Here is a 9,351-nt window from a genome sequence, read left to right on the forward strand (position 1 = left end):
GAACAAGACCGGTGTCCCATCCGGCCAGCTCCGCCAGATAGGCAATGATGGCGCCCCGCGTGCCCTGTGACGACGGCGGCTCTCAGCTCCCTTACGGAAGCAGGGGGACGTCAACAAAGACTCGACCGCTCCGACAGCTGTCCCTCCGCCAAGCTCCATTGCTCCTCCGACAGCCACGACATCACACCAGCAGGGTGCCAAGATCTCTCCGGCTGCCACATTGGCATGTACTTAGGGCGCTAGCTCTCCCTCCGCTAGACACGTAGCACTCTGGTACACCCCCATTGTACACCTGGATACTTTCCTTACACCTATAAAAGGAAGGACCAGGGCCTTCTCAGAGAAGGTTGGCCGCGCGGGACCGAGGACGGGACAGGCGCTCTCTTGGGGCCGCTCGCTTCCCTCACCCGCGTGGACGCTTGTAACCCCCCTACTGCAAGCGCACCCGACCTGGGCGCGGGACGAACACGAAGGTCGCGGGACTTCCACCTCTCTCACGCCCGTCTCCGACCACCTCGCCTCTCCCCCCTTCGCGCTCGCCCACGCGCTCGACCCATCTGGGCTGGGGCACGCAGCACACTCACTCGTCGGCTTAGGGACCCCCCGGTCTCGAAACGCCGACAGTGGGGTATGGATCTCTACCCATACCCGTACCCGTCGGGTATCCGTTATCCGGCGGATACACGTTACCCGCTCGCCCACTACAATTTTAGCATTCAACATCAACAACAATTTTATCACATTTCAAAAACAGTTATCATTCTAGCACACCAAATGATAATTTCAACACCAAACAACATGTCATGGATAAAAAATGAAAAATGAGAATTAAGGATAATATATTAAATCCGGATTGCCCAAATTTCAGACATCCATTGGGTAACGGGTATGGATACTGGATATCTATACCCGCGAAAAAATATCCATGGATACCTTATTATATCCATAACCGTACCCGTGGATACCAAATTCCACCATATCCATATCCAATGGATAATTATCCGCAGTTATTTACATATACCCGTACCCATTGCCATCCCTAAACTAAACTGCTGCAGTATATAAGCCTCTTCTATATTATACTGCGTATATTTTAGGCATGTTTGGGACAGCTCCAGCTCCAAAAAATTTGGTGTAGCAGGTCATTAGGTGTTCCATAAAATTGTGAAGTTAGAGCCGTAAGCCTTTAGAAAACATTTAGATAAGTCATCTTGTTTATTATTTAGATTTAAAACATTTTGAAAACTATTTAAATTGATATTATCAACTACAGCTCCACACCAGAGGCTCTAGTAGGGCTCTCTAGGATCCGAAACGGAAGGAGGGGCTTGAGCCTGCTCGTCCCACCGTTAGATCGGCCTCTGGTTGCGGTAATAGAAAACCATCATTTTCTATATTCTAAAACCCTATATTTTTTTATCTTCTTTTGTACACAATCTCTATGATACTTATTTTTCTTCACAGGTTATCATCAAAACTTTCCGAAAAAGGCTGAAGAAAAACCCTTTAAAACTGAATCAAACATGCCCACTGGAGGCTCTAGTAGGGCTGTTCGCACAAGCCACAGGACAGACGACCAGCGTGCACCCGACCAAGCGAACAGGAAGCGCCGCCTCTGCCGACCGGGCCAGGGGCCTCCTTCCGCAGGCCGCAGCACACTTCCCCGCTCCGCTGACCCGGCCAGCCACAACCCACAAATGGAAGCGGGCTCCTTCCCCAGCAAGTTCCCGCCAATTCCCGCGGGCGACAAAACCTAGTATCCTACCAAATCTCCGCCCCAAAATCCCCCAAACCACCCTTCCAATCCCCAGTCCTAATCACTCCACCCACTCGGCCGCTTCTCCTTTCCTCCCGCGCCACCGCCTTCGCGCCGCCATGACGCGCCGAGGCAGGAACCCCTCCTCCAGTGAATCGCCGCCTAACCTGAAACCCCCATCGCTAACCTAGCATTTTCCGCGGGAACCCTAACCATCGTCGCCTCCATTGCAGGATCCAGTAGCGGCCGCCGGCGCCGCCGCGACCAGGAGGATGAGGACGACCTCCCCTCTGACGACACCTCCGACACCGATTTCGTCGCCGACTCCGGGGACGCGGTGGAGAACGACGACAGCGACGAGGAGTTCGCGCCCGATAAGGACACCCCGCCCGCGCCCGCGGTGCCCGAGGCGGCCCTGCCGCCGCCGGTGCCGATCCGGATTAAGAATCAGGCGCGGAACAGGAGGGAGAAGAGGAGGCGAGGTAAGAAGGCGAGGAGGGACGCGCCGCCCCTGCCATGGGAAGAGTGGCAGGTGGCAAACGACAGTTGGCTCGACGAGCGGAACGCAGCCGACGGGGGCGTCGAGGCCACGGACGCCACGGTGGCGGCCGTGCCGACCGCGGACCCGGCCCCGGAGGTGGTGCTCCGATTGCTGCGTTTCCAGAAGGAGTGGCTCGCTTGGGCGCTCGCGCAGGAGGCGTCCGTCACGCGGGGCGGCATCCTCGCCGACGAGATGGGGATGGGGAAGACCATCCAGGCTATCTCGCTCGTCCTAACCGCGCGCCGCCTCCGGCCCCCGGACCATCACTCCGCCGCCTCCTCGTCCAACTCCTCGGTGGGCCGCACCAAGCCCCAGGTCGGGTGCACGCTGGTCGTCTGCCCTGTGGTGGCCGTCATCCAGTGGACTGAGGAGATCGAACGCCACACTGCTAGTGGCAGCGTGCGCGTGCTCATCTACCACGGTGCCAAGCGTGTCACTCAGAGTTTCGATTTCAACAGCTATGACTTTGTTATCACCACCTACTCTACCATTGAGGCGGACTACCGGAAGCACATCATGCCGCCCAAGACTCGGTGCCAATACTGCAATAAATTGTTCTACCCCAACAAGATGAAGGTGCACTTGATGTATCACTGTGGGCCTAATGCTAAACGCACAGAAGCTCAGGCTAAGCAGCAGAGCAAGAGGAAGTGGGACAGCAGCAAGGAAAAGGTGAAGGAGAAGAGGAGGGTTCATAAGAAGGGTGATGAGGTGAATAAGGATTTTCAAGAGTTGGCTGATGAACTGGGCAGACAGTTAAGGGGCCAATCTCCTCTGCATTCTGTGCGGTGGGAGCGTGTTATCCTGGATGAGGTGATTTATGTGCCTTTCATGTTTCATTTTGATGTTTTTAATTGATATCATTGCAATTGGAAAACTACCCATGGAAGGATCAAATAATCAAACGGAATTCTGGAACAATTGTTTCAACTGTTTCTTTGATTTATTCATTGAAAAAAGGTTGTTGATTAGTTGATTTAATATCAGTAATCCATCCATATGTAGAATTTTAAGCTAGCTTTATACTATTTATACCAAGGAAAACTGAAATGGTAGCCTCCATGAAAATTTAATACCATAGATCAGGGCAGAAAATGTCATCTCCATTTTACTCACAAGCTAGCTTGAACTTATTGTTTGTATTATTAGGTGTTTCTGCTGCTTAGACAATACACTTGAAAAAAAATCTTAACTGGTATTTGTGTGATCATGCAACCTTAATCAATTCAACCATCCTTCCTAACTGTCAATTATTGACTCATGTTTAGAACTGCTTTGGATCATTATTATTATGTTGACGTTGATGGTTACAAGTGTGCTTTAGCTGCTATAATAGCCAGTCTTATATGTTTAGTCGCCCAGCATTGTTTGTTTAGGTTGGCATATCCAATTATCCGAACATTTTAGTTTGATTACTAATCAGACTCAAAGAAAAAAATGTAAAAGGCTCTATTGATTAGCCTCGCCGGGCAAGTTGGAGAAGTAGGCATGTTTAGATTTCCTTTGCTCGGGTGAGCCAATCTGGATCTTCTCCGCTGGCCTTGCCAGGCCAGGCCATGTTCAGCATTTGCATATGAATGGTTGCTGGCTTGCTGCATGATGTAGATAGTGCAGAACAAGAAAATTTAGCAGGCAGTCATGCAACCACATTTTGTGTGTACATCTGGTGTTATTGAATATCCTTGTTATGTCAACATCTGTCAATACTGACTACTGAGGATGTTGATCAGTAGTCTTGTGTCGTATGTAACCATGCAAGGGATGTTATCCATAGACTCGTGTCAGGTCTAATCATTCATATTTTTTCAAGCATTATGTTTTCCCTTGGTATGGTTTAGTAGTTTACGGAGATAATTGGTTAGTTCTAGTGGAAGTGAATATTTACAAGCGGAGGGCCATTAATCATGCTTGTGTTTAGTGTGGATATGATCTGAGGAATTTTTAGCAATTAACACAAATACTCATATGTGGGAAACATACGATTGTGGTAATTCCCGCAACGCGTAATATAGTGATGTTTCTGGACGTGCGCATCGATATTCTGAAATTAACAATTGGACATCTCAATATCCTAATGCTTAATGAATTAATCTTTCTTTCTTTTGTGCAGGCTCACTTCATAAAAGATAGACGATGTAATACTGCACGGGCTGTTTTTGCATTGGAGTCAGAATGCAAGTGGGCTCTGAGTGGAACACCTTTGCAGAACCGTGTTGGAGAACTTTACTCTCTTGTCTGTAACTGATACCTAAATGAACAAATATATTCCTTCTAGATTATGGATTCTTACTTACATGCTGTTTTTTTCAGATTCGGTTTTTGCAAATCTTCCCCTACTCATACTATTTCTGCAAGGACTGTAGCTGTGAGATACTAGATACCAGGTAAGATGTGCAATGCCTTACTGAAGCTCTTTCTGGTGAAGATAACACCTATTAAGTTATTTACCATTGAAAAAGACATAGTATAGTTTTCAGCTTAAGTAAATATGATTTGGCAGTAATATACAAGTTACAATAACCAAATAGTTTAGGAAGAAAGCACAAAACAAATGTTATTCTCTTGCTGTTATATCAAATAGGCTATGAGCTGGCACTGTTCCATCATATCTTTATTTGTTCCTTTAAATTGAGGACCTGACCAGTGTACCTCCATTCTCCTGTAGTATGAAGAAACAATGCGACTGTGGTCACTCATCTGTTAGGCACTTTTGCTGGTGGAATAAGGTGGGGTGCAGGATCTGGTTATGTAACTACAGTTTTGCACATTTTTATTTGTCGCAAAAGTCTGCTGACAGAGCCATTATTTTATAGTACATATCAACACCAATACAGTATGGGTCAACAAGTTTCGAAGGAAAAAGAGCCATGACTCTTCTGAAGGAAAAAGTTCTGAAAGGCATAGTGTTAAGGCGCACAAAGAAAGGCCGAGCAGCAGATCTTGCTCTTCCACCAAAGATTGTGAGTTTGCAATTACTCACGTCTTCATGTGTGTAACGTTAAGGGTGCAAACACAATGTTGCAATACCCTTTCTTTCCTCATTTGCAAACATTTTGAGGCAGTTAGTTTTTACATGATAGGTGACATTGAGGCGGGACTCTTTTGATAAAAACGAAATGGAATTCTATGAAGCTTTGTACACTCAGAGTGTCACACAATTTGATGCGTAAGTTCTCTGTTCGGCTGTTCCTACTTTCGCATATGGAGTTACAGACTAATCAGCAGATTTCTGTGGTTGTAGTGACGACACTCCTCCAAAATTACATATTCAATTTGATCTGAGCAATGAACCCACTTTTCTAGCTTCTATGTTCTGGCAGTTGCTATCAATGTTCCATGTTGCAAACAACTAATGTCCCAGTGATCTCTTCCCACTTTTTCATAATCCTTGGCAACATCACCATTCACCAGGATTATGTTTAGGTCCTAGCAGAAGCATGTATTATAGGAAATTCTTGTTAATTAATGGTTTTATTCCATTTGAAGTAGAGTATGATATTTTGTCCTCAGCGGATGGCTTTTGTTAAGCTGTCCTTTTCCTTCACTTGGGTTTCCATGTAGTACTCAGTTTTTTACCTTTGTGACTTTTATCTTCAGATATGTAGATGCTGGAACACTGATGAATAACTACGCTCATATCTTCGATCTTCTCACAAGGTTGAGACAGGTGAGCTATATAACATCTTTCTATGGATGCACAAATATCCTTACACTTAGACTTTCCTATGTCCGCCCACTACATTAGTGTGTGTGTGTGGGGGGGGGGGGGGTGGGGGGGGGGGGGCAGGGGCATCCATTTGTTTATATTCATATAGAATGTACCTGCAAGTAGTTTTCTTTGGGAATGTAACAGTTTGCTTTTCCTGGCAAAACTGTAGGCTGTTGATCATCCCTATCTTGTAGCATATTCTAAAACAGCAGGACATCCTGAAGGAATGAAGAATGAAGGAAACGAGTCCATGGAGAGCCAATGTGGTATATGTCATAATTTGGCTGAAGATGTTGTGGTTAGTAATTTGCGCCTCGAAAAACAATTGAGAATAGTTAGTAAAGCCTTCATGCTGCTTATTCTTGTTTTCCACTGATCACAAGGTGGCTCAATCTTTCGCTGATTGGTTTTATTTTATTTTTCACCAAGGTTACCTCTTGTGATCATGCATTCTGCAAGACTTGTTTGATAGACTACTCTGCAGCTTTGGGGAATGTTTCATGTCCATCCTGTTCAATACCTCTCACCGTGGACTTAACAGCACAAAATTCAGTTGGAAAAGTAACTCGAAGTGTCAAGGGTCGCAAATGTTCAGGAATATTGAGCAGACTACCAAGCCTTGTGGATTTTAAGACGAGTACAAAAATTGATGCCTTGGTAAACCAGACTGCTTGGTGTCGTATCTTATTGTACTTCTCTATGCTTAATTGTATTATGATGCCACATTTTTATGCACATGGGGTCAATGAAGAAAACCAAATACAGTAATATTTAGGCATAGTGAAAACTGGAGCTATTTGAATGTTTCTCTATATGGAACCCAGCAAACCTAAAATTTTCACTAAATTTGGATCAAATGGTGAGATGGAACCACAAGTACACGTGATTTCACACATTAGTCCCACATCATGTGTCAGTTGTATATTTTTATGTTTCTTGGAAGTTTAGTCTATACAGGACATTATGGCTACATGTACAACCTCAAACTCACTAAGGACCTGGAAGCCTATATGTTATATTTGGTCCTGATGCTATGGGACTTTTAATACAGCCCCCCTTGGATTGGATCTACTAGCAGTAAACCATGAGGTGCCTGTTTGTTACCTCATGGCTCAGCACACCAGTAGAACACAGCTGTTGTTTAGTGTATGAACCGAAGAGTATCACACCAACAGTGGCTGTGATGGGTTTTACTTATGCCTGATGCTTTCTCCCTATTTTGCAGAGGGAGGAGATAAGAAACATGATTGAGCACGATGGTTCTGCCAAAGGGATTGTCTTCAGCCAGTTCACATCATTCTTGGATTTGATTCAGTTTTCCTTGGAGAGGGTAAGCATCAATAGTTTGTTTGTCTTAATGTGCCGTTGTCTGTTGATAGTCCAACTAATTTACAATGATTTGGCAGTCCGGCATTAAGTGTGTCCAGTTGAATGGAGCCATGAACATTACCGAAAAGGGAAGAGCCATAGACACCTTCACCCATGATGCAGACTGCAGGGTCTTCTTGATGAGCTTAAAAGCTGGAGGAGTCGCTCTGAATCTCACTGTAGCATCTCATGTGAGCTTAGCCAACCTTATTTCTTTGCCAACTTTTGCACAGCAATAATTTCATAAACTTGCAGTAAACTCTACAGGGGGGAGGGGACAGTTTATTTTTCTGATAGTGGGTCCATACCTTGCTGGATTATAGGTGTTCCTGATGGACCCTTGGTGGAATCCAGCGGTCGAGAACCAAGCGCAGGACCGTATCCACCGAATTGGGCAGTTCAAGCCAATCAAGTTGAGTAGAGCTCGCAATGCTGATTAGTTGAATCAATCGAAATGTTTTTCCCGGTGCAACACCCCTCTCCTTTCTAACTACCTTCCGGTTGTGGTTGGGCAGGAGCACTAGGTTTGTGATAAAGGACACGGTTGAAGAGCGCATACTGCAACTGCAACAGAAGAAGCAGCTGGTGTTTGAAGGGTAACAGCTAGACCTCCTTTATCGTCCATCCAGTAACGCGTACTAATTTTTATTTGAGTGCCGCCGTTCTGTGAATGCTGATGCTATGCTGCCCTGCCTATTTCTCTTTCACCAGCACCGTGGGGGACTCGCCGGATGCCATGTCGAAGCTTACAGAGGCGGACCTCAAGTTTCTGTTTCAGATCTAAATGCTGACGTAGTTAAGCATGAGTAGGGAGGGCCAGGCTATGCTAGGACTAGGAGCACTGACTTGTTGGAAGTTGGAACCCTGACGCTGCCATAACACCAGGACGGACGGGGTCGGCGGTGCGTAGATCGACTGCTGCTGTGCCTGTTGGAACTGATGTACTTTTGCAGTGTGTGTAACATCGATGGCAGCGACTAGCGAGGCTTTCCGTTGGAGTAGCCCGTTTGGGAAAGAACAGAACAGGGTGTTGTAGGCCTGTGTAGTGTGGGGGGCGTGCAGCGTGCTGGTGCCGCAAGAGGTGCGGTGGGGTGGGGGTACAGTCTCAGTACAGGGTACTGGTGTGCGCTGAGTGAGCACTTGAGCCCAACGCGCTCAATTGTTTGCAGGCGGTCCCCCGCCCCCGTATCTCGTGGACAGGCAGGTGGGTAGGGGAATTGTAGCAGCGTGGGAAGCGGCAGTGACACTGACAGGACCATCCGTCCGAACGCCTTTTGCAGGGCGGATTGCGAACACCGACCGGATTCATGTGTTCTTTCTCTTGTGAAGAGACCGCAAGAGCTGCCGATGCACAGGTGACTAGTGGTAGTAGAGTCTGGCAGTTGTCTAGTAGACCGATCTGGCCAAAACAGGTGAGGCGGTGGCAGCATCGATAACAGGTGGTGACGATACAAGCCGAATGAACTCGCCGGAGCCATGATTGCATGCATGACCGTGGCTAAGCATGAAACGCTGCGCTGCATCCTGCGACTGGTACCGTCAGACAACGGCGTCGCTTGTCCGATCGTACTAGTTCATAGCGACTCGCACGCAGCAACGACAGGCACAAAGTACTTTTGGGCAGTAGCGGCGCAGCCCAGTGTTGACTCTTGAGCAGTTGAACCGCCCTCCTGGTAACGGCACGCCGCTACCAGCCTACCAACAACTTGTAAGAAAAAAAAAGCGTCCCCGCCCAGGTGGGCCAACAACTTGTCGAGAGAAGGGAGCCATTTCCGACGCGGCCAGCCGCTACCTCCTAGACCCCTCATCATGTCACGTACGGAACGCAGTCCAAATCTTTTCATCTTGACGAAAGGAACGCCCATTAGTGTCCAAAAAACAAGCGACGCATCATTATCGTATCCATGGCCCCGTCGGCCCGTCGGATTAAACTTGTACCACGGGCGGGCCTCATCGAGGCGTTCATGGCCAAAGCCA

The 9,351-nt window shown here is 47.3% G+C and overlaps 1 protein-coding gene across 2 annotated transcripts; it reads left to right on the forward strand.

Moving 5' to 3' along the window:
- Positions 1–1,550: 1,550 nt before the first annotated feature.
- On the forward strand, positions 1,551–8,413 carry LOC103633219 (DNA repair protein RAD16). 2 transcript variants are annotated; one of them, XM_008654914.4, is made up of 15 exons: positions 1,551–1,888; positions 1,990–3,110; positions 4,408–4,530; positions 4,608–4,681; positions 4,963–5,023; positions 5,111–5,257; positions 5,378–5,463; positions 5,895–5,964; positions 6,176–6,304; positions 6,436–6,663; positions 7,232–7,336; positions 7,413–7,565; positions 7,698–7,786; positions 7,890–7,970; positions 8,086–8,413. In XM_008654914.4, the coding sequence occupies exons 1-15, from the start codon at positions 1,876–1,878 to the stop codon at positions 8,156–8,158; spliced, it is 2,553 nt and encodes an 850-aa protein (XP_008653136.1). In that variant the 5' UTR covers positions 1,551–1,875; the 3' UTR covers positions 8,159–8,413. The 2 variants fall into 2 exon arrangements, with proteins under 2 accessions (XP_008653136.1, XP_008653135.1); XM_008654913.4 differs by having other exon boundaries at positions 1,697–1,906.
- Positions 8,414–9,351: the final 938 nt, after the last annotated feature.

This window comes from Zea mays, chromosome 7, assembly GCF_902167145.1.
Source record: "Zea mays cultivar B73 chromosome 7, Zm-B73-REFERENCE-NAM-5.0, whole genome shotgun sequence".
Classification (NCBI taxonomy): Eukaryota; Viridiplantae; Streptophyta; class Magnoliopsida; order Poales; family Poaceae; genus Zea; species Zea mays.

Coding starts and splice junctions, on each gene's coding strand:
- LOC103633219 (XM_008654913.4), top strand. CDS start 1,876: ATGACGCGCCGAGGCAGGAACCCCTCCTCCA. Junction 4,682..4,962: donor TGTGAGATACTAGATACCAG/GTAAGATGTGCA, acceptor ATTCTCCTGTAG/TATGAAGAAACAATGCGACT. Junction 5,965..6,175: donor TTCTCACAAGGTTGAGACAG/GTGAGCTATATA, acceptor GCAAAACTGTAG/GCTGTTGATCATCCCTATCT.